At 35.8% G+C, this 25,644-nt stretch overlaps 1 protein-coding gene across 9 annotated transcripts in view; it reads right to left on the minus strand.

The window, feature by feature from the left end:
• The window catches only part of LRP1B (LDL receptor related protein 1B), a 1,831,517-nt gene that overhangs the window by 106,706 nt on the left and 1,699,167 nt on the right, over window positions 1-25,644 (minus strand). For all 9 annotated transcript variants that reach the window (XR_013828854.1, XM_079925113.1, XM_079925117.1 and 6 more), the window contains 2 exons: window positions 5,281-5,504; window positions 4,101-4,207 (listed from right to left, as the gene is read on the minus strand). Coding sequence is in view for 8 of the 9 variants with exons in the window: in XM_079925113.1 (XP_079781239.1) it covers window positions 4,101-4,207; window positions 5,281-5,504 (331 nt within the window). In the remaining variant the exon portion in view is untranslated. The remainder of the gene's footprint in view (window positions 1-4,100; window positions 4,208-5,280; window positions 5,505-25,644) is intronic.

The following is a 25,644-nucleotide window of genomic DNA, read 5'->3' on the forward strand; positions in this document are numbered from 1 at the left end:
TATACTACAAAGCTACAGTAATCAAGACAGTATGGTACTGGCACAAAAATAGAAATATAGATCAATGGAACAGGATAGAAAGCCCAGAGATAAACCCACGCACTTATAAATGCACAACTAATCTATGGCAAAGGAGTCAAGGATATACAATGGAGAAAAGACAGTCTCTTCAATAAGTGGTGCTGGGAAAACTGGACAGCTACATGTAAAAGAATGAAATTAGAACACTCCCTAACACCATACACAAAAATAAACTCAAAATGGATTAAAGTCCTAAATGTAAGACCAGACACCATAAAAGTCTTAGAGGAAAACATAGGAAGAACACTCTCTGACATAAATCACAGCAAGATCTTTTTTGACCCACCTTCTAGAGAAATGGAAATAAAAACAAAAATAAACAAATGGGACCTAATGAAACTTACAAGCCTTTGCACAGCAAAGGGAACTATAAACAAGATGAAAAGACAACACTTAGAATGGGAGAAAACATTTGCAAATAAATCAATGGACAAAGGATGAATTGCCAAAATATATAAACAACTCATGCAGCTCAATATTAAAAAAACAAACAACCCAATCAAAAAATGTGCAGAAGACCTAATCATACATTTCTCCAAAGAAGACATACAGATGGCCAAGAGACACATGAAAAGCTGCTCAACATCACTAATTATTAGAGAAATGCAAATCAAAACTACAATCACCTGATACTGGTTAGAATGGGTATCATCAGAAAATCTACAAACAACAAATGCTGGAGAGGGTGTGGAGATAAAGGAACCCTCTTGTACTGTTGGTGGGAATGTAAATTGATACAGCCACTATGGATAACAATATGGAGATTCCTTAAAAAACTAAAAGTAGAATTACTATATGACCCAGCAATCCCACCTCTGGGCATATACCCAGAGAAAACCATAATTCAAAAAGACACATGCACCCCAATGTTCATTACAGCACTATTTACAATAGCCAGGTCATGGAAGCAAGCTAAACGTCCACTGATAGACGAATGGATAAAGAAGATGTGGTACATATATACAATGGAATATTACTCAGCCATAAAAAGGAACAAAACTGGGTCATTTGTAGAGATGTGGATGGACCTAGAGACTGTCATACAGAGTGAAGTAAGTCTGAAATATACAAAGATTGTATATTAACATATATATGTGGAATCTAGAATAATGATACAGATGAACCAGTCTGTAGGCAGAAATAGAGACACAGAGGTAGAGAACAAATGTATGGACACCAAGAGGGGAAAGTAGGGGGGGCAGTGGTATTGGTGGGATGAATTGGGAGATTGTGTTTGACATATATATACTAATATGTATAAAATAGATAACTAATAAGAACCTGCTGTATAAAAATAAAATAAAATAAAATTTAAAAAAAAAGGAAATACATTCACAGGCCAGATGCCATCAAAAAAAATAAAATTCGGGTTATGGAGTTATGGTGGACAAGGTACAAATGCAAGGCTCTAGTACGTGGCATATTATTTCTATAATTATTCTTAGTCTCTTAGGTATTCAAGAAATTATACTAATCAATTTACATTGGTGTTAACTTCTGATATAAATGAATTGTTATAAATTCTCTGTAAGGTAAATATTATCATATGCATTTTACAAATAAGAACATTGGTGCTGAAAAGTTTATGCAGGTTGTGCAATTTTAACTCAAGCCTATATAAATGGAAGGCTTATACTCTTTCTACGACTCCATATTTCTTCTGTCTAATACACTATGCTATGCCCAATAGGGTATACCATCTTCCTTTTGAAACTTTTCTGTCAGCTATTATGGCACTGAATTCTGTTGCTTTGCTCCTATTGCTCAAACACCTCTGTAGTCTTTATTTTTGATCCTGACTCTTCTGAATATAAGCATCTCACACATTTCTACCCTAAGAAGCCTCTGTTTTCTCCTCCCTTGTCTATCTTAACTCCAGCAACTTTAAATCATCGGTTTTCTATTGCCAGTTCTCTGAACTAAGTTTCTAGTTCTGCTTTGAGCTCCAGAATTAAAATCTCCAATTTTCTGTGAGATATCTCCATCTGATTGACTTATGTTGGTCATGTCCACAACTACAACACATGACAGCAAGGAAATAACACTCCCTTCATAAATAAATTTCCCAAGAATGCCTGTCTCAGATTCCCTCATAAGAACCCTCAGACAGGCAATTCTATACATTGCTTCCTAAGTCATTCTTTAAAATGAAAATAATGTTATGTATACTATGGCTATGTAAGAGGTTAACGTCAGAGAAGCTTGTTTTAAATCAATTGTCCAACATTTCTACTGAATAAAAGTCTAAAATTAGTTAAAAATAAAAAAGTTAAGAAAAAGAAGTACAAAGTTCTTTAAAGAATAAAATAGTGTTCGAGCAGATCATGCCACTTTCCTCAAAATCCCCAGTGGCTTGCTCCTCTTAAAGCTAGAATAGAATCCAGTCCTTATCAGTGTGTTCCAGGTCCTGGATGATCTGACTTTGGTCACCTTGTCACTCTCACATCTACTATTCTCCCGAGTTGATCATATGCTTCTAGGCATACAGCCATCCCTTGGTGTCTGCAGGGGATTGGTTATAGGATCCCCCATGAATACCAAAACCTGCAAACGCTCAAGTCCTTTATATAAAATCGCATATTATAGTCAGCCCTCGGTATCTGTGGGTTCAGTAAATTCAACCTACCATGGATACGGAGCGCCAACTGTCCTAACATTACTGCTGTTTCTTACACATGCTAAGTTCTTTCCTAACTCATAACTTGCCATTCTGTCTACTTGGAAAGCTCTTTCTTCACATAATCACATAGTTTGCTATCTCTCTTTATTCAGTCATCTTCTCAAATATCACCTTTCTAGAGATGACTACTTTGATAATCATAACTAAAATAGTACCTTCCCATAACTGCCCATCTCTTATATTTTGTTTTCTATATAGCTTTTATAATTACCTGACATGATGTATCCTACATATTCTATCCTATACAGGAAAGTAAGTTTCCTGAGAATTGGAACTCTCTTCACAAGGGCAGGAACTTATTTCTTCAGCATCTGGAACAATTTCTGTCACCAGGTGAGTGTTCAATTAGTATTTGTTAAATCACTGAATTGAGACACACCTACATAAATAAACTAAATCCCAATGATTGTTCCTTCCTATAAGAGTAAAAACAATCTACTTGGAGGAAAAGGCATAAGGCACATTAAAAGTAATAAAAATATAAGTACCAAATATAAAGTTTCAACTTTATATTGTTAAATAACATATGCTATAGAAAGCCTAATTGTTAAATAACATATGCTAAGCCTAACTGCAAAATAACATATGCTATAGACAATGTATTGTGTCCTTTTTGATGGGGATGTAGTGGGAGGGGGTGGGGGATGGCACAAAAATCTCTGAGGCTTCTGCAGTACGAAAATATTTTATTGAGGAAGTACTAAACTTAGACCTTACAAGACTGGTAAGATTCCTCTAGGTACACAAAAGTTGGAAGGGCATTCTAGATGAGGGATCTGGGAGGAAAATGGCATAGGAGAAAGAACAGGAATGCAGAAAAAAGACCTGAGCTCCTGAACAGTCCTGGAAGTACAGAGAGTATAGACTGGTAGTTTAGATGACACGGCTGGAAGGGAGATTAAAGCCAGATTGAAAAGAGCTGTGAGTGTCTTTCACAAAAGTTGTTTATATGTTCCCACCTGTCTATCCATTTAGTCTCTCATCCTCTAGGAATATTACCATCTATCCCAATATCATTAACACATAGCTGTAAAAACACCCTAACACAATGCTATAAACTGTCAAAATTTCATGCAGGTGAAATCTTACTTATAGCCTTATAACTTAGGTAATTGTCAAATAATATCCCCATAATATCACCAGCAGTATGCTAAGAACCTGACTTTCAAGTTGGGAAAGTACAACATGAAATGTTAATGACTTTTATAAAGTCATACTATAAATTATTTTATCTGCTTGTAAAAATGATTACATTGGCAACAAAACTAGAAAGAAAGGCAATACTATTATACTTAGCACACTACTTCACATTTTAGACTGTGTGGGATACATATCATACCTGTGGGTCTCTGTAAATTCTTTTGTACTAAAATTCTTCTCAGAGTACCGTCCATGGCCGCTTCTTCTATGTGGGAGTGGTCCCCAACAATCGTCCAGTACATCATCCTGAAGAGATAGGTCAAGTTGGTTAGCCTGGTGAATGTGCTTAGCCTGGTGAATGTGCTGTTACAACCCAAAACAGGGTCTCTTCAGACCCTGTGCATCAGAATCACCTTAGAGTCCCTGAAAATTGCCTGAAAAAGCAGATTTCTGGACCCAAGTCTAAACCTACAGAGTGAGTACCTCCAAGAGGGGGCCCCAGGAGTCAACAATGTAAAAGTCATACCTATTCCCTAAAATTTGAGAGCCACTGTTTAATAGGCTCACTTGATAGGCAAAGTTCAATTTTGAAAATTTCCTTTAAATTTTAGAAGAAAAATATTTCTAACACTTGAAATTATCTTATCATGACAGAATATTCATTTTACTATAGATGATGCATCAATATGCTTTTGTTTTTGATATAGTAACTATTTTCTCAGACATAAATAATTTTCTCACTTAGAAGACACCACATAACATAATTCTAGTAAGTAAACAGCAGTTGCCTCTTTTTACTCAGGATCTAATGATCCACTTTATGGGTGATTAGGAGTTTTATTTAACATTTCCCTATTTCCTTTTTGGTCATTGCTTATAAATAAGAAATAAGAGAGTAAAAAAGGAAAAAAATCAAGCCGAGTAAAGGGAATATTTGTGTTAAATTGTTTAAATTTGTTTATACATATGCCTCCATTTTTTATTACCAGAAATAGCCCGTCACTAATATTCTACACTTAACATGTTTAATGTTATTTTTAATGTCTCAAAAATTCGATTTTAGATTAACTACAGTGGTTATGTTTTTCACATCAGTTTCATTAATCTGAATGCACACATAACATATACACTGAATGCACACATAACATACACTAAATGTATAAAGTAGCAAATGTTCAGGAAGAATATATTTTGTACCACCGTTTGGTGTGAAAAGGACATGCTTTTGTACAGAAGGAGTAGAGGGATTTTCAGAAGTCTTGTGAATCTACTATATGTTGAACACTCTTCCAGAAACAACACTACAGAGCATGGGTGGAACAATCTGTAAAAATGGATACTCATATCAAGAAATATAAATAACCAGGTCATTAACCTACCCTCTTTTAGGATTTACAGCAATAGCATAGGGTTCTCCAGCCATATTTGTTAAGAGTCTGGTGCAGTTGGGGCCATTCAGCTGTCCTACGTTGATAGAGTATCTCAGACTGGTCCAGTGAGTAGTGTAGTAACTGAACCAGTGCATTCTAGAATGGTCAGTCCAATAAATATTTCCAGCAACCCAGTCAACTGCAACATCCCTGGGCCTTTTAAATTCAGGACACTAAAAGAAAACAAAACAACAAACCACAGTATTTTCAAAAGCAAATTGGAGGAGTTTTCTATATCTATACATTGAGATTGTTTGGGAATCTTCTTAACATGGTCAGGTGTTAATTGTTACATAGATTTTTTAAAATCCCCAACATACTTTATTTTATTTTTAGTTTTTATAGATGTATAATTTCACAAATCCTAAGTATACAACTCACTGGAGCTTTACCTATCACTGCCCCTGTTTAACCACCACCCTACTAGAATACTTCCAGAATTGTAGAAGGTTCACTTGTGACCTCTCTCAGTAAGTATTTCTCTTAGAATAAGCATAATCCTAACATCTAAATCACAGATTAGCTTAAACAAATCCACATAAACAGAATCATACTCTTCTATTCCTGACTTCTTTGACTCAACATCATGTTTGTGAAATACACCCATATTGGTGTGCATGTCAGTTATTAATTACTTTTTATTTCTGGATAATATTTCAGAATATGAAATATTATTCATGAATATATATCAATTTGTTTACCATTTTACTGGTAATATATATTTTGCTTGTTTACAATTTTAGGCCATTACAAATAAAATTATGAAAATTCCCTTACGTGTCTTTTGGTGGACACAAACTCTCATTTCTGTTGAGTATTTAATAAGAAATAGAATGGTTGAGTCTTAAGATATACTTATGATTGCTTAAATAGATAGGGCTAGAATTTTTTTTTCAAAGAGTCTGTACCAATATTCACTCTTTTCAGGAATTTAAGAAAGTTCCAGTTGCTCTACATCCTTACCATATATAATTTGATTTAAAATTGAAACAGAAAATTAATACAAATAGACACATTTAGAGAGATACTATATTTAAATGTCTTTTGAGGAAAGTTACAATCTCTGTCATTTATATTAAATCTGCTAGCTTGGATTTTCTGTGCAATAGTATATTACTGAAATATTGTGAGACAAAGGTAAGAGGGTTCATTGGGAATAGACAGCAAGGAAAATAACGTATGCTGTGCCCTTCAATTAACTTGATCACTTTGAGCAGGAACTAGTGTAGTAATTAATTTGACGTGGTCAGGTTTATTGTGCATAAACAAAAGTGAGAAGAAATTCTCAGGGGTATTATTATGAAGAATAGAAACAATTATTTGAAGGTCATTATAACTAGACATGTAGTCAATGTGTAAGAGCATTGTTAGGACCTGGTAACCAGTGGAAATATGGGTTTTTAACACATGACTGTTTCTTCTGTGATTTACCAGTGAACACATTTTATTAAAGAGTGGGCTTGGATTAAAAGAAAACAAACCGAACTTCTCAAAAAGAACGTGAGATGCCAAGAAACAGGAATTAAAAGTCACTGTCTGCCGTGTGATTACTGAGATCTCAAAGAAGGAAAAATACGGCTTGAACTAAACACAGAACTCACAGAAATTTCTAATGACCTTTATTATCAATCTTTTCACTTATTGGTTTAAAAACTAAAATTATGAAATTTTACAGTAATCTACTTCTCAACTCTAATAAATACTCTCCATCTACCCAGTGATATCTCATAGCTAACTGAAGTTAAATAAAAGCACTCTACAATACAACATGGTCTAAACATGCCATATAAATAATATTCATAAATGGGTAGACTATAAAGATTTGTCCTAGCCAAAACACAAAATCATTTTCAAGTGTTCCAATATTATGTAAATTAATTGTAATTCTTTTTTTTTTTTCTGATTTGGCAGCACTTAAAAGTAAATATATCGGACAAGGGGAAGATGGCGGAAGAGTAAGACGCAGAGATCACCTTCCTCCTCACAGATACACAAGAAATACATCTACACGTGGAATAACTCCTACAGAACGCCTACTGAACGCTGGCAGAAGACCTCAGACCTCCCAAAAGGCAAGAAAGTCCCCGCGTACCTGGGTAGGGCAAAAGAAAAAAGAATAAACAAGGACAAAAGGAAAGGGACGTGACCTGCACCAGTGGGAGGGAGCCGTGAGGGAGGAAATGTTTCCACACACTAGGAGCCCCTTTGCGGGCAGAGACTGCGGGAGGCAGAGGGGGGAAGCTTCGGAGACAAGGAGGGTGCCACCGGGGTGCGGAGGGCAAAGCGGGGAGATTCCCGCACAGAGGATCGGTGCTGACCGGTACTCACCAGCCCGAGAGGCTTGTCTGCTCACCCGCCGGGACGGGCAGGGCTGGGAGCTGAGGCTCGGGCTTCAGGGAGAGGTCGGAGTGCAGGGAGAGGACTGGGGTTGGCTGCGTAAACACAGCCTGAAGGGGGTAATGCACCACGGCTAGCCGGGAGGGAGTCCGGAAAAAGTCTGCACCTGCCGAAGAGGCAAGAGACTTTTTCTTCCCTCTTTGTTTCCTGTTACGCGAGGAGAGGGGATTAAGAGCGCTGCTTAAAGGAGCTCCAGAGACTGGCGCAAGCCGCGGCTAAAAGCGCGGACCTCAGAGACGGGCATGAGACACTAAGGCTGCTGCTGCCGCCACCAAGAAATCTCTGTGCAAGCACAGGTCACTATCCACACACCCCTTCCGGGGAGCCTGTGCAGCCCGCCACTGCCAGGGTCCCGGGATCCAGGGACAACTTCCCCTGGAGAACGCACCTCAGGCTGGTGCAACATCACGCAGGCCTCTGCCACCGCAGGCTCGCCCCGCACTCCGTACCCCTCCCTCCCCTCGGCCTGAGTAAGCCAGAGTCCACGAAGCAGCCGCTCCTTTAACCCCGTCCTGTCTGAGTGAAGAACAGACGCCCTCCAGCGACCTCCACGCAGAGGCGGGGCCAAATCCAAAGCTGAGCCCTGGGAGCTGTGAGAACAAAGAAGAGAAAGGGAAATCTCTCCCAGCAGCCTCAGAAGCAGCGGATTAAAGCTCCACAATCAACTTGATGTACCCTGCATCTGTGGAATACATGAATAGACAACGGATCATCACAAATTGAGGAGGTGGACTTTGAGAGCAAGATTTATGATTCTTTCCCCTTTACCTCTTTTTGTGAGTGTGTATGCCTCTCGGTGAGATTTTGTCTGTATAGCTTTGCTTCCACCATTTGTCCTAGGGTTCTATCCGTTTTTTTTTTTCTTTAAAAAAAGTTTTCTTAATAATTATTTTATATTTTAATAACTTTATTTTTTATCTTACTTTATTGTATTTTATCTTCTATCTTTCTTTCCTTCCCTCCCTCCTCCCTCCCTCCTTCCTTTCTTCCTTCCTTCCTTCCTTTCTTTCTTTCTTTCTTTTTTTTCTTCTTATTTTTCTTTCTTTCTACTTTTTCTCCCTTGTATTCTGAGCCGTGTGGATGAAAGACTCTTGGTGCTGCAGTCAGGAGTCACTGCTATGCCTCTGAGGTGGGAGAGCCAACTTCAGGACACTGGTCCACAAGAGACCTCCCAGCTCCACATAATATCAAATGGTGAAAATCTCCCAGAGATCTCCATCTCAACACCAGCACCCAGCTTCACTCAATGACCAGCAAGATATAGTGCTGGACACCCTATGCCAAACAACTAGCAAGACAAGAACACATCCCCACCCATTAGCAGAGAGGCTGCCTAAAAACATAATAAGTCCACAGACAACCCAAAACACACCAACAGACGTGGAACTGCCCACCAGAAAGACAAGGTCCAGTCTCTTCCACCAGAACACAGGCACTAGTCCCCTCCACCAGGAAGCCTACACAACCCACTGAACCAACTTTAGCCACTGGGGACAGACACCAAAAACAACGGGAACTACGAACCTGCAGCCTGCAAAAAAGAGACCCCACAGTAAGATAAGCAAAATGAGAAGACAGAAAAACACACAGCAGGCGAAGGAGCAAGATAAAAACCCACCGGACCTAACAAATGAAGAGGAAATAGGCAGTCTACCTGAAAGAGAATTCAGAATAATGATAGTAAAGATGATCCAAAATCTGGAAATAGAATAGACAAAATGCAAGAAACATTTAACAAGGACCTAGAAGAACTAAAGATGAAACAAGCAACGATGAACAACACAATAAATGAAATTAAAAATACTCTAGATGGGATCAATAGCAGAATAACTGAGGCAGAAGAACGGATAAGTGACCTGGAAGATAAAATAGTGGAAATAACTACTGCAGAGCAGAATAAAGAAAAAAGAATGAAAAGAAATGAGGACAGTCTCAGAGACCTCTGGGACAACATTAAACACAACATTCAAATTATAGGGGTTCCAGAGGAAGAGAAAAAGAAATGGACTGAGAAAATATTCGAAGAGATTATAGTTGAAAACTTCCCTAATATGGGAAAGGAAATAGTTAATCAAGTCCAGGAAGCACAGAGACTCCCATTGAGGATAAATCCAAGGAGAAATATGCCAAGACACATATTAATCAAACTGTCAAAAATTAAATACAAAGAAAACATATTAAAAGCAGCAAGGGAAAAACAACAAATAACACAAAAGGGAATCCCCATAAAGTTAAAAGCTGATCTTTCAGCAGAAACTCTGCAAGCCAGAAGGGACTGGTAGGACATATTTAAAGTGATGAAGGAGAAAAACCTGCAACCAAGATTACTCTACCCAGCAAGGATCTCATTCAGATTTGATGGAGAAATCAAAACCTTTGCAGACAAGCAAAAGCTGAGAGAGTTCAGCACCACCAAACCAGCTTTACAACAAATGCTAGAGGAACTTCTCTAGGCAAGAAACACAAGAGAAGGAAAAGACCTACAATAACGAACCCAAAATAATGAAGAAAATGGGAATAGGAATATACATATCGATAATTACCTTAAATGTAAATGGACTAAATGCTCCCACCAAAAGACACAGATTGGCTGAATGGATACAAAAACAAGACCCATATATATGCTGTCTGCAAGAGACCCACTTCAGACCTAGGGACACATACAGACTGAAAGTGAGGGGACGGAAAAAGATAGTCCATGCAAATGGAAACCAAAAGAAAGCTGGAGTAGCAATTCTCATATCACAAAAAAATGGACTTTAAAATAAAGACTATTACAAGAGACAAAGAAGGACATTACATAATGATCAAGGGCTCGATAGAAGAAGAAATAACAATTGTAAATATTTATGCACCCAACATAGGAGCACCTCAATATATAAGGCAAATACTGACAGCCATAAAAGGGGAAATTGACAGTAACACAATCATAGTAGCGGACTTTAACACCCCACTTTCACCAATGGACAGATCATCCAAAATGAAAATAAATAAGGAAACACATGATTTAAATGATACATTAAACAAGATGGACTTAATTGATATTTATAGGACATTCCATCCAAAAACAACAGAATACACATTTTTCTCAAGTGCTCATGGAACATTCTCCAGGATAGATCATATCTTGGGTCACAAATCAAGCCTTGGTAAATTTAAGAAAATTGAAATTGTATCAAGTATCTTTTCCGACCACAACACTATGAGACTAGATATCAATTACAGGAAAAGATGTGTAAAAAATACAAACACATGGAGGCTAAACAATACACTACTTAATAATGAAGTGATCTCTCAAGCAATCAAAGAGGAAATCAAAAAATACCTAGAAACAAATGACAATGGAGACATGATGACCCATTTGGGATGCAGCTAAAGCAGTTCTAAGAGGGAAGTTTATAGCAATACAATCCCACCTAGAAACAGGAAACATCTCGAATAAACAACCTAAACTTGCACCTAAAGCAGTCAGAGAAAGAAGAACAAAAATACCCCAAAGTTAGCAGAAGGAAATAAATCATAAAAATCAGATCAGAAATAAATGAAAAAGAAATGAAGGAAACAATAGCAAAGATCAATAAAACTAAAAGCTGGTTCTTTGAGAAGATAAACAAAATTGATAAACCATTAGCCAGACTCATCAAGAAAAAAAGGGAGAAGACTCAAATCAATAGAATTAGAAATGAAAAAGGAGAAGTAACAACTGACACTGCAGAAATACAAAAGATCATGAGAGATTACTACAAGCAACTCTATGCCAATAAAATGGACAACCTGGAAGAAATGGACAAATTCTTAGAAATGCACAACGTGCCAAGACTGTATCAGGAAGAAATAGAAAATATGAACAGACCAGTCACAAGCACTGAAATTGAAACTGTGATTAAAATCTTCCAACAAACAAAAGCCCAGGACCAGATGACTTCACAGGCGAATTCTATCAAACATTTAGAGAAGAGCTAACACCTATCCTTCTCAAACTCTTCCAAAATATAGCAGAGGAAGGAACACTCCCAAATTCATTCTACGAGGCCACCATCACCTTGATACCAAAACCAGACAAGGATGTCACAAAGAAAGAAAACTACAGGCCAATATCACTGATGAACATAGATGCAAAAATCCTCAACAAAATACTAGCAAACAGAATCCAACAGCACATTAAAACGATCATACAGGATGATGAAGTGAGGCTTATTCCAGGAATGCAAGGATTCTTCAATATATGCAAATCAATCAACGTGATACACCATGTTAACAAATTGAAGGAGAAAAACCATATGATCATCTCAATAGATGCAGAGAAAGCTTTCTACAAAATTCAACACCCCTTTATGATAAAAACCCTGCAGAAAGTAGGCATACAGGGAACTTTATTCAATATAATAAAGGCCATATATGACAAACCCATAGCCAACATCATCCTCAATGGTGAAAAACTGAAACCATTTCCACTAAGGTCAGGAACAAGACAAGGTTGCCCACTCTCACCACTCTTATTCAACATAGTTTTGGAAGTTTTAGCCACAGCAAATAGAGAAGAAAAGGAAATAAAAGGAATCCATATCGGAAAAGAAGAAGTAAAGCTGTCACTGTTTGCAGATGACATGATACTATACATAGAGAATCCTAAAGATGCTACCAGAAAACTATTAGAGCTAATCAATGAATTTGGTAAAGTAGCAGGATACAAAATTAATGCACAGAAATCTCTAGCATTTCTATACACTAATGATGAAAATCTGAAAGTGAAATCAAGAAAACACTCCCATTTACCATTGCAACACAAAGAATAAAATATCTCGGAATAAACCTACCTAAGGAGACAAAAGACCTGTATGCAGAAAATTATAAGACACTGATGAAGGAAATTAAAGATGATACAAATAGATGGAGAGATATACCATGTTCTTGGATTGGAAGAATCAACATTGTGAAAATGACTCTACTACCCAAAGCAATCTACAGATTCAATGCAATCCCTATCAAACTACCACTGGCATTTTTCACAGAACTAGAACAAAAAATTTCACAATTTGTATGGAAACACAAAAGACCCCGAATAGCCAAAGCAATCTTGAGAACGAAAAATGGAGCTGGAGGAATCAGGCTTCTGGACTTCAGAGTATACTACAAAGCTACAGTAATCAAGTCAGTATGGTACTGGCAGAAAAACAGAAAGAACAATGGAACAGGATAGAAAGCCCAGAGATAAACCCACGCACATATAATCACCTTATCTTTGATAAAAGAGGCAGGAGTGTACAGTGGAGAAAGGACAGCCTCTTCAATAAGTGGTGCTGGGAAAACTGGACAGGTACATGTAAAAGTATGAGATTAGATCACTCCCTAACACCATACACAAAAATAAGCTCAAAATGGATTAAAGACCTAAATGTAAGGCCAGAAACTATCAAACTCTTAGAGGAAAACATAGGTAGAACACTCTATGACATAAATCACAGCAAGATCCTTTTTGACCCACCTCCTAGAGAAATGGAAATAAAAACAAAAATAAACAAATGGGACCTAATGAAACTTCAAAGCTTTTGCAGAGCAAAGGAAACCATAAAGAAGACCAAACGACAACCCTCAGAATGGGAGAAAATATTTGCAAATGAAGCAACTGACAAAGGATTAATCTCCAAAATTTACAAGCAACTCATGCAGCTCAATAACAAAAAAACAAACAACCCAATCCAAAAATGGGCAGAAGACCTAAATAGACATTTCTCCAAAGAAGATATGCAGACTGCCAACAAACAGATGAAAGAATGCTCAACGTCATTAATCATTAGAGAAATGCAAATGAAAACTACAATGAGATATCATCTCACACCAGTCAGAATGTCCATCATCAAAAAATCTAGGAACAATAAATGCTGGAGAGGGTGTGGAGAAAAGGGAACACTCTTGCACTGCTGGTGGGAAAATAAATTGGTACAGCCACTATGGAGAATAGTATGGAGGTTCCTTAAAAAACTACAAATAGAACTACCATATGACCCAGCAATCCCACTACTGGGCATATACCCTGAGAAAACCATAATTCAAAAAGAGTCACGTACCGAAATGTTCATTGCAACTCTATTTACAATAGCCCAAAGATGGAAACAACCTAAGTGTCCATCATCGGATGAATGGATAAAGAAGATGTGGCACATATATACAGTGGAATATTACTCAGCCATAAAGAGAAACGAAATTGAGCTACTTGTAATGAAGTGGATGGACCTAGAGTCTGTCATACAGAGTGAAGTAAGTCAGAAAGAGAAAGACAAATACCGTATGCTAACACATATATATGGAAGTTAAGAAAAAAAAAATGACGTGAACCTAGTGGTAAGACAGTAATAAAGACACAGACCTACTAGAGAATGGACTTGAGGATATGGGGAGGGGGAAGGGTAAGCTGTGACAAAGCGAGAGAGTGGCATGGACATATATACACTACCAAATGTAAAACAGATAGATCGTGGGAAGCAGCCGCATAGCACAGGGAGATCAGCTCGGTGCTTTGTGACCACCTAGAAGGGTGGGATAGGGAGGGTGGGAGGGAGGGAGACGCAAGAGAGAAGAGATATGGGAACATATGTATATGTATAACTTATTCACTTTGTTATAAAGCAGAAACTAACAAACCATTGTAAAGCAATTATACTCCAATAAAGATGTAGAAAAAAAATGATTTTAGCAATGAAAAAAAAAGTAAATATATCAAGTGGTATGGGCTTGTCAGTGTAAGTCATAAATTTATACAGATGAGAGACAATGGGAAAATATAACCATTAAAAACTGTGTAAAGCCTGCTGGAGCATATTATCATTTTTTAACACCACTAGAGCAATCTTTTAGCATGCAGAAATATTATATCAGTTGTCTAGCATGAACATAGAAAAATACCTATTTTGGCTTTATCAGATGTTAATATACATACTTAATTTTCTATCCTATCGGTATTCTTGCTAAAATAGGACATGTTTTATGCAAAGCTTCACTTTTTTGAATTTAAGATTTTTATTTTATTTCGCTCATGCTCAAAACTGGGCTGATTATCTTTCCATTCTATATTTCTATACCTGGACTGCTGACAATTAAAACCTCAGATTCCTAATGATCACAGAACATTCAGAAGTTTGATTTTGTGATACTTTTTCAGGTAAGCTGGCTAGTGAAAATTCTATTAATGGTGAATTCCAGAAGGATATATCAAACTTAGGTCACATTCCTAGAGTGAAGAATATGGCTTAAGGAAAGGGAAAAATGTTACTTTTCAATGCTGAGCATAAGAGATGCAGAAGAGTTATAGAGTCATTTAAATCTATACAGTTATTCTCTGGTTCCTTGATCAAGGAATCCCTAATGTCATTCTGGTATCAATTAAAATATGTAGAATATGGGATAAAGGATGGTCATGCCCAATAAATTCAACCTAAAGTCATGAATCATCAGTGACAAGATGATTCTCAGAGAATAATGGCAGCAGGGTGAAGAGGTTACTAGGTGTTCATCCTCAGTGACTCATAACATACTGAATGCTCAATTATTCTCAACACTGAAAAGAGAAGAATTGAACAGAAGAAAACAACAACAAGAGACAGCAATAGGATGGTCTTATTATTAAGGAAACTGTGGCGAAATTAGGAAATCACCTCTATAGTGAGTTCTATAGGAAATAAATAATCCCTTTCTATTGCTCACTACTTGACCAGGATTGTGAATAGCATTAGCCATCTAAAAGGGATTCTCATATTGAATGAGTGTTGGTTGGAGAGTGGCAGGCAAATTCCTGTTGGGTCTTATGGAGAAATTCAAAATCAATCAGGTACATACAAAAAGTGGGAAAACACAGAAAAAGTAAACTGAGGTTCTTGGCATGGAGTGGAGACTGACATGAAAAACAGAAACAGATAGTTAAGCCATTTGTCTCTAAAGAGACTGAAAACAAAACAACCAAACACATTAGGTTGGAAATAAGAAGAAAACATGAAACTCTCATTTGCCCCTTGGGCTAGCACTCTAGACACACAGGCCAAAGAACTAGAGTCACTAATGAGATATGTCATGTTTAAGAGACTGCAGAGGCATGTGGTTACCCAGACAACAAAAGGCATTGCTCATATTTTTGCACAAAGTAGGAGACAAATTTTGACCGCTTCCTCCAGACAGATGATTTCTTTCCTAATAAGCTCTCTAAATACACAGCCGAAGTTTTGAGTCCTGAGGCATTCTTCTTCATAGAGATATATTAGTTGAATGAACGAAATGCTTAAAATCTTACAGAAAAAATGGCAGCTTGATTGTAACAAAATCAGAGGTTACTGCTTTAAACTACCAGTCCTTTACAGCTGTGGATTGTAATGTATCTGGCACAATTCCAGCTTCAGTAAACTAAAGATATGTCTTTATATATAAATACTGAAGGCATTTGTTTTAAATCAAGGAAAGAGGAAAATCTATGAAAGGAGAATGAAAACATTCAAGCCATGGAAATGCTATCTTTTGTAAAACAAAATTCCTATAGTTAGCAATATAATTTAAGAAAATATAGTTAACACAAGGATAGATTGAAGTGGTCACATATTTCATTTGTTCATGATTTTTCATCTTTGTGTATATCTAAGAAAAGAAAATTCAGTTCATTTTGCTGAAGTTAATTATCTCCTGATGCAATGCTAGTAAAACAAAGATGTGAAGACACTGTAAAGAACTTGTGCTTGTGTGGTGGGGGGAGTCCACATTCAATAGACAACATCCTGAAAAGACCCAGATTTGTCTTTGGGTTACAGGGTCAATATTGTATGTGATTTTATCGTTTTTTAACACGCTCAGTGTTCTTTAAACTTATTTGTTATGATTTACCACCCACCCTCCATAAAAAGCAAAACTCACTCTCAAAACCTTCATTCACACTACCAGCTAAACAAAAGATATCATGGAAGACTGGAAAGCACACAACATTTGAAATCAGAAACTTGGTTTAAGAGCCAGTCCTAGTTTCTCTATAAATTATGTGGCGCATAAAAATATAGGATTTGGATTAGATGATCTGTTAAAGTCTTTAGCTTCTAAACACGAAATTATATAACAGTTTAAAACATTATCCATTCTTTACAAATCTTAAGAATGCATCTAATGCTAAATATGAATTTTCATGCATTAGTAAGTGAAAAATTTGTTGATACTTATGAGGGCAATTTTGACATCATCTCCCTATGTGAAAGACCTGGAATTAAGAAAGCAAGGTGCCTTCTGATGTTTACAGTTTAAACAAGCACAACAGCTGAGATGTAAGGCAGAACTATCTGAAAGCAGAGATTGCAAAATGGTACACTGAGGACTAAATTTAAGTTAAAGTTAAAAAAAAACCTATTAAGTAGATTCTAACTTTAAAATTAAGAAGATATCACTTTAACAAATTAAACTTTTTTTTCTTAAAATTAAGGATAAATAAGATAGTATATCAAAAGCAGGCCAACATTCCAGAGTAGCAGAGTCAATCAGCTGCTTCTGTTTTAATGAGATACATCTTCAGTTTGCCTCTCTCACCTGGACGCCTAATGTTCTGTCCAACCTGTTTCACTCATTTAACTTACCTATATAGCTGGTTTGCAACCCATGCTTTAAAGAGACAAAAGAATTAGACTTTAATGAATAAATCATGTATCTATAAGAAAGGGGGTTAAAACAGCAATAAACACATGGGAAAAGAAAAGTCAGAGAAACAAATGTTGAGAGTGTGTCTCCAGAGTCATTAGGTAAGCGTCTTGTAGATAAACTGGAATACTTATGTAGCAGATATGTAAATGTGTATGTATATATATATATGAATATGTACACATAAATTGGGCCCTTATAGTTCAATGTCTCTCCATCAAGTTCATTCAAATTATTAATATGTAAGTGTATGTGTACATATACATAATACTGAATTTTATATATCATTTTCTTTCCTGCTTCATTAACATTAGTTTTCTGCTGTTTCATTATACCCTAGATACACTAGCAATCCATTTTCTTTTTTTTTGAATTTTATTTTATTTTTTATACAGCAGGCTCTTATTAGTTATCTATTTTATACAATTAGTGTATATATGTCAATCAAAATCTCCCAATTCATCCCACCACCACCACCCCTCATTGGAGTCCATATGTTTGTTGTCTACATCTGTGTTTCTATCTCTGCCTTGCAAACTGGTTCATCTGTACTATTTTTCTAGATTCCACATATATGCATTAATATACGATATTTGTTTTTCTCTTTCTGATTTACTTCACTCTGTGTGACAGTCTCTAGATCCACCCAAGTCTCTACAAATGACCCAATTTCATTCCTTTTTATGGCTGAGTAATATTCCATTGTATATATGTACCACATCTTCTTTATCCATTCATCTGTCGATGGGCATTTAGGTTGCTTCCATGACCTGGCTATTGTAAATAGTGCTGCAATGAACACTAGGGTGCATGTGTCTGTTTGAATTATGGTTTTCTCTGGGCATATGCCCAGTAGTGGGATTGCTGGGTCATATGGTAGTTCTATTTTTACTTTTTTAATGAACCTCCATACTGTTCTCCATAGTGGCTGTATCAATTTACATTCCCACCAACAGTGCAAGAGGGTTCCCTTTTCTCCACACCCTCTCCAGCATTTGTTGTTTGTAGATTTTCTGATGATGCCCATAGTAATCCATTTTCTAAGTCTAAACAGAATGTGAAATAATAATGAGGTCACCTTGTAGGCTACTTCCTGGGCATACAATTGACATTCTCCAGATGGTAGTCAGTCTTTTTGTGAGTCTGTGCTTTCAAACATTAACAGTTAGTTCAGTTAGGCCTTTTGGAAGACCTGAAAGCACATTATGTAGGCTGAGATCTCTAATACCTAAACCAGACCAAGACCAATCTTAATGATCACAATAATAATAAAAGTGATGTCTTCTTAATAAAGGAACTTTGATTCATTAGGGTAATTAAGGGAGGCAGAGAAAATAATGCATATTATAATTGTGAAGTTGCATTCTTGTAAATGAAGCATGATCTATTTATGGCTAGAAAAAAATGTGGGTGTATATGTGAATATTCATGGGTGTGAAAGAAGATGGGAGGGGCGTGGTAGGAGATGAGTCTAAACATCATGGAGAGACTTGTAAAACAATGATTTTTCAATGGAAATCCATTTGAATGTTTTAAGTAGGGAGATATGATGATGAGTTTAATGTTCTAAGATTATTTTGGCTATGGTGTGAAGAATGGCTTGGGGATGGGGACCAAGGAGATACAGGAAATTCAGAGGAGGCTTACTCAATGGACTCCAGAGGGGAGAATGTGAAAGTTTAATCTAGGCTTTTGTGAGACAAAAGTGGAAAAAATGGGATATATCTGGAGATAAAAATATTTAAACTTGGATGAATACCAAGGCTGAGAAGAATAACTTGTAAAGGATAACTTTCAAGACTGACAAGCTATTGCCATGTCTCTTCAAGATTTTCAATTAATTTATTGCTTCTAGTTTAAAAAATATGACCTACTTTATGACAAGGTCTGTTCTAGATGCTAGGATTACAGTAGTGGCCAAACAGTAGGGGAAAAAACAAAAACAAAAACAAAAAACCTGCCATCCGGGAATTTATTTATAGCAAGGTGAGGTAGACAATAGATAATAAACATAATAAATGAATAAAATATATGGTAGTGAAAAAAGATAAGTATTATGGAAATGAAAAAGAGCAAGGCATTGAAGATCCCAGGATGGGAATGGGGCAGTAGATTGCAATCATCAAAAAGTTATGTATTCAGAAGATGACATTTGAACAAAGACTTGAAGGAGTTCAGGAATTGAGTCATGTAGGATATCTGGCTGAAGAACATTTTAGGCCAAGAGAACATTTCAGGAATGGCCTTACATTAGGAGGTACTGATGGGTTTCAGAAATAGCAAAGCTTCTCTGGAGAAGAGTGAGTAAGGGGGAAAGTAGTAGAAGATAAAGTCAGAGAAGTAACAGGAGACCAGATCTTTTAAACCCTTGTAAGATATTATGAGAATTTCAGTCTTTTCAGTGGGAAACCACTGGATATTTTTGATTTGAGATGTGATATAATCTGATTTATGTTTTATATGGAGCAGTCTGGCTACTGTTTTGTGAGTAATAATGATAGCAAGGAGACCAATTAGGAGGGTATTGCACTAATTCAGAAGAAAGACAATGGTGGTTCAAAACTAGGTCCTTGCAGTCAAGCTGACGTAAGGTATTCAGCTCCTGGGCATACCTTGAAAGTAGACTCAATAGTATTGCCTGATTTTGTAGTTATGAGAAAAGCAGAGGGGCCAAAAATGACTCTAAGATTTTTACTCTGAGCGCCTGGAAAATGGAGTTGCCATTGAATGAGATTGGGGAAGCAGATTTTGTGGATCATATGAATAGTTTATTTTTAGGCATGCTCCACTGGGGATTTTATTTTTTAAACATCCAAGAGGAAAACCAAAGCAAGCAGTTGGACAGAGCCTGATATCAATTAGGCAATTGTTAGCATGTGGTTATATGTTAAACCATGAAACAATATGAACTCTACAAGGAAGTGAGGAAAGATAGAAAGAAGAGGATCAAGGTCTGAGCCTGGGGCATTCCAATGTTAAGAGGGAAGGAGAAAAGGATCTAGCAAAAGAGACTGAGAGGTGAGGAAAAAAAGAGAGAACAATAAAAGAAAAACTATACTGATGATTCATCTTAGAACTATTTTGTATTACAGGGTTATTATTACATCAAGTGAAGTAACAAACAAAAAATCGACTTAAAGTTTAACTGGAAAGACTGATACTGCTACTATGAAGAGAAAGCTTTCTCAACTCTGACACTACTGACATTTTGGTAAGGATAACTCCTTGTGAGAAACTAATTTATGTATTGTAGGGTGTTAAGCATTTCCCCTGGCCTCTACTCACTTGATACCAGCAGCACTCCCCAGTTGTGACAATCAAAAATATCTTCAGACATTACCAAATGTCCCCTGGGGTGAAAGATCATCCCCAGTGGAGAACCACTGATTGTAGAACCACTAAGTGCTCTCTGATGTCTGCTTACTCCATGACTCTAAGCATTTGTCAAGGACTTTTAATGAATTTCTGTCTCCAAATTTATTGAACACTTCTTTATCTTCCTTTACTTGATCTTTCAGCAGTACTCTAGAAATATAACTCCAAATTCTTTTTCAAAACACTTTTTTTCTCTTAGTTTTTGTGACTCTACATTCTAGTTTTCTCCTAATGCACTGGGCACTCTTTGTCATCGTTTTAATCTAGCCTCAGAGCTTCGTTCCAGTCCCCTCTTTACTTCCCCTGGTAATCTAACCTGGCTTCATGGTTTTAGATGTCTCCTCTATTTTTCTATTCTTTAATGTAAATCTCCAGTCCAGAGATTTAAGATAAAGCCTTGAATACATCACTGACTAACTGACATCTCGCTTGGATCTCTTACAGGTATCTGACTTAACATGACTAAAACTGAACCCACAGTTTACCATTTTCAGTATCCATCAAATTATAGAATCTGGAAACTCAGGTGTCAGTCTGCAGTCCTACCTGTCCTCATTTTTCACATTCATTTTATTTGCAAACATTTTTCCTTAAAATTCTACTCACTACCCTCCATTTCACTGAGACTACAATAGTGCAACATACCACCATTTCTAATTGGGAGCATAGTCCTCCTATGTGGTCTCCTTCTGTTCCAGTCTTTTCTCCCACCAGATCCATTCTCCACATAAAAAGTGAAATAGTTGTCTTAGATATAAATAAGATGGCATTACTTCCTTCTCATCTCTTAGGTCTTAGCTCAAAATCTCCTTTCTTCAAATGTGCCTTTATTGATCATCTTACTCAAAACCTACAACGTTTAAGTTTTTCTCTCTAAGTCCAGTTTTTATTCCCCTCAATACACTTTTCAAAACCGGACATTTTTTTGTATTTATTTATTTATTAGTTTACTTTACTTTGTCTTTGTTCCACAGAATATAAGCTTCATGAGGACAAGATTCTATTATCTTTATTGTATCCTAAGAACCCAACACCAAACCAAACAAACAGAACTCTTTAAATAAAGCTATGGGTATGATTGAATAAAACTTGACTCGTACACCTTAAAATGCTATACAATTTGATCAATAACTTAATCAGTATTATTAATTATATAATCATATGTTTTATATGGTCTTATAAGATTTATGTTCAGTAAATTTTGAATATTGATCACAGCTGTTTCAGAACCATTAACTCTAATCAGTATGTATTACTGAGTGACTGTCTTATGCAGTCAACAACAGTCAAGCCACAAAATGGTAATAGTGTAATATCTGATAGTTTTAGATCTCTTCCAAAGTAATTGTAATAAATGATTTTAGCTGTTGACTGGTTTGAATAAACTCAGATGGTTTTAAAAGTATTCTTGCTAAGGAAGTATAGACAGTTTCAATTTAGAGTTTAATGGTTGTCATAAATTTATAATAATGAAGAAAAAAATTTTTGAAAATAAACTATCAATTTTTACCACTACCCAAACATCCTAAAACAAGACTTTGAAGTTTTTGCTAAAATGTGTACACAAACACACACACACACACACACACATGGGTTCATAGACATACCTATAAATTTATGTTATGTGTGTGTGTGTGTGTGTGTGTGTGTGTGTGTATACGTGTGTATGAGATGTACACACAGACCCATATGTTGGGTATGAGGTTTATAGCTAGGACTCCAATTCAAAATTGAAACCTATTAAAGAAAACAGTTGAATATTTTGTTAAAGCTTTTCAGGAAAAATGGTCTAATCAAATTTTTTGAGAAAAAGTTATGATTATTAATGAATAAAATTATAAGTAAATTTATACTGAACATTCTCTTTTGCATAATGGAGAATATGCCAAAAATGGTATCTCATATTCACTTCTTAAAACCAGGTAGATCAGAGGAACGATTTGTTTTGCTCAGGAATATTCAGCTATTTAACTGTAAAAATCTAATCTGTATATTTAAAGTCATTTTCATTTTTCTAAGCATTGACCTACTTTATAGTGCTTGCCATCATGCATCTAGCATTTCACACTAGAAATGATAAATGGCCAGAAAGTATGTACAATTGTTGTATAACACTATCATATTCTGTTGTAACTACTAAAATTCAAATTCTCATTATGCTTTACATATCAATTGAATTATGCCAGTCTTTTAAGTTTTAAATTAATTTTCTTAAAGGAAAAATCTATCCATTTTGTATAGCTCAGGGGGTTAGAAAATCATAAGTAATTCTACCTATAAATAACTTAGTCTGCATTTGAAATTTAAATTTGCAATCCTAATTACTATTCCAACCATTTTCACAGATTACAGAAGAGAATTCCCTTCCTTATTTCTAAAAAAATATCATGTTAAAAACTATCTTCCTTTAGAATGGACTTCAGTTAATATTTAGCTGTCTGAGCAATATTCTGATTTCTGATATAACATATTTTCTGCTCTTTGCTGAAATGAAAATATTCCAGTGTTTTCAGTATCTGTGAATATGCTTCCAAGATATCCTGCTATCACATGGATAACTCCTTCCATTTGCTTCACTGATAATAGGGTTATAACTAAAGTATCCATAGTTCGATTTGTATATTTTTCTTTCTTTTACCTATTGATTCAGAGATAGAAATCAATGCACCATATTCAGTGTAGGGAAAAATCTTAAGTTTTGTTTTCTGAGGAGTGGGGAATTCTCAGGTCAGTATCATTTAATAATTGTGCCAAAACTCAGAAGATGAAATAGAGTGCATGTTCATTAAACTAATGGATGACTATCTGGTGACTGTTAAAGGAGCAAATATAATACATTGCAGGGAAATTCATGAGGGTAGAAAATCAATTCTTTATATACAAGATGGATTTCAAAGAAATAAATACAAATTGTCCAGGTAATAACTGAATAGACATAAACTATGTCACAATTTTTGGGGAAATCATATATATTTACTATCTGGAAGGGACTTTAGAAATTTTCTACTTCAATAAAGTAGTTAGCATTCAGATGAGTATGTTGAGGCTCAGAGATGTAGCAAGTATCTCAAGTTAAAGTCTAAATTGTGTCACATTATAGCTGCATGGCCATAGATAAGTCATTTAATCATTCTAGAATGCACATTGCTCATTAACTTAAGGTGGTGAGAATGGATTTATTCCATATTTATAATATTGAGATATCAGGATTACAAAAAGGTTTAGGAAGCAAAGTTAAATAATTGCCCTTATCAGTGTAGCCTTAGGTATTTTTATACATATATATAATGCACTGGTTGGAATTTCTATGGAATGCTTAATGGTTTAGAACATGGTGCTAAAATTCATGGCTCAGAGGTTCCAACCTTATAATCATGACATTTAGTTAGCTATGATGGGCTTCTAGAAAATGTACCCTACTGTTACCCACTTTTCTTCCTATTGAATACCGTTAGTCATCGGTAGGTCTAAGAAGAGAGTGAAAAACAAATAGAAAGTCTAGATTACACAATACATCTTATTACTACCATTAAAAGACTAATGATGTTTCAAATCCTATTAGAAAAAGGCTAATCAATAATTTTGCATTGATGACGAAAGACTCTATATCACATTAATAAAATTAAAAATTAAAATATGTAAAATATATATTGATCCATTTATATATTTGAGTACATAAGAATAAATATTTAGCTATTAAACAAGTTTGGCTCGTGGCCTACAATAAACAGTTTGCTAGAGGCTACTGATTGTATTTATCCATCTCCCCAAGGACAAAGCTAAAAAATTATCAAATCATTTTCACTGAAAATTATATGAAAAATAAAGATATATTTTAGCAACTATCAAATTCAGGCAAGAGTAATTTGCAATTAATTTTTAATGTGAGAATATGCATTATAGGGAAGAAAATTTTGCCAGTCATCATATCAACATCATCACCATCATTATCATATCATTCTGTTAATCTATACAGTACTTATGTGCCAAGAACTATTAATGCTAATATAAATACAGTGTGTGTGTGTGCACACGTGTATTCCTCACTAAAACCTCATGAAATGGAGAGTACAGAGAAGCTAAGAAGCTAGTAAGCAACAGGAACAAGATTAAAACCCAGTCAGTGTAATTTCACAATATATACTCTTTATCACTTCGTTAATACATGAAACTGTACCATAGGAACAATGTTTTTGCAAAGCAAACTTCTGTTTAAAGATAAAGAAAGCTAAAGTTAGTCAAGACTGAGTCAGTCTTTTGGTCTGATTGGAAGGAGATGATACGTGAGTGAAGGAGGGCAGAGTGATCCACTGAAGTTCTTGGCTCTGTCCTAGAACTACCCTTAATAGAACTAAAGCTTTGTATAACACTGGGTTTGGGGAAGGAGGAGTTAAAGAAACAACTCTGATATATATGGATTTTTACTCACAGTTAATTTAATCTAAACTGAATTTAAAAGCTAATAATATAGCTTCTTTTAAAACCAGCTTATTGACACCTACTACTGATAAAAAATAGTGTTCCAGATTTCCATCAAATGATATTCACGGAGTTCAAATATTTACGGTCGATACCTCTGAAAAAGGTAGTGAAGACTTCCAGATAGGTGTCTCTGATTTGTTTCAAATACAAAGCTTTAATTATTTAGTAGGATTAAAGTAAGTTAATCCTACTGTGATAGTATTTGACTCTTTGGTTGTATGGGAATGGGCCAGCCCCCCCCAAAATAAGTCTTTATCTGTTATTTCTCTGTCAATTTGCTTCAAAATATAAAATACATAATAAATTGACATGCCCTAAAACAAAAAGGATAACCTACAACCACAAGTCTAAACAAATGTTCTAGTTTATTTTTCTCAAAAGGAATAACCATGATAATCAATG

This window comes from Stenella coeruleoalba, assembly GCF_951394435.1.
Source record: "Stenella coeruleoalba genome assembly, chromosome: 6".
NCBI classification, from domain to species: domain Eukaryota; kingdom Metazoa; phylum Chordata; class Mammalia; order Artiodactyla; family Delphinidae; genus Stenella; species Stenella coeruleoalba.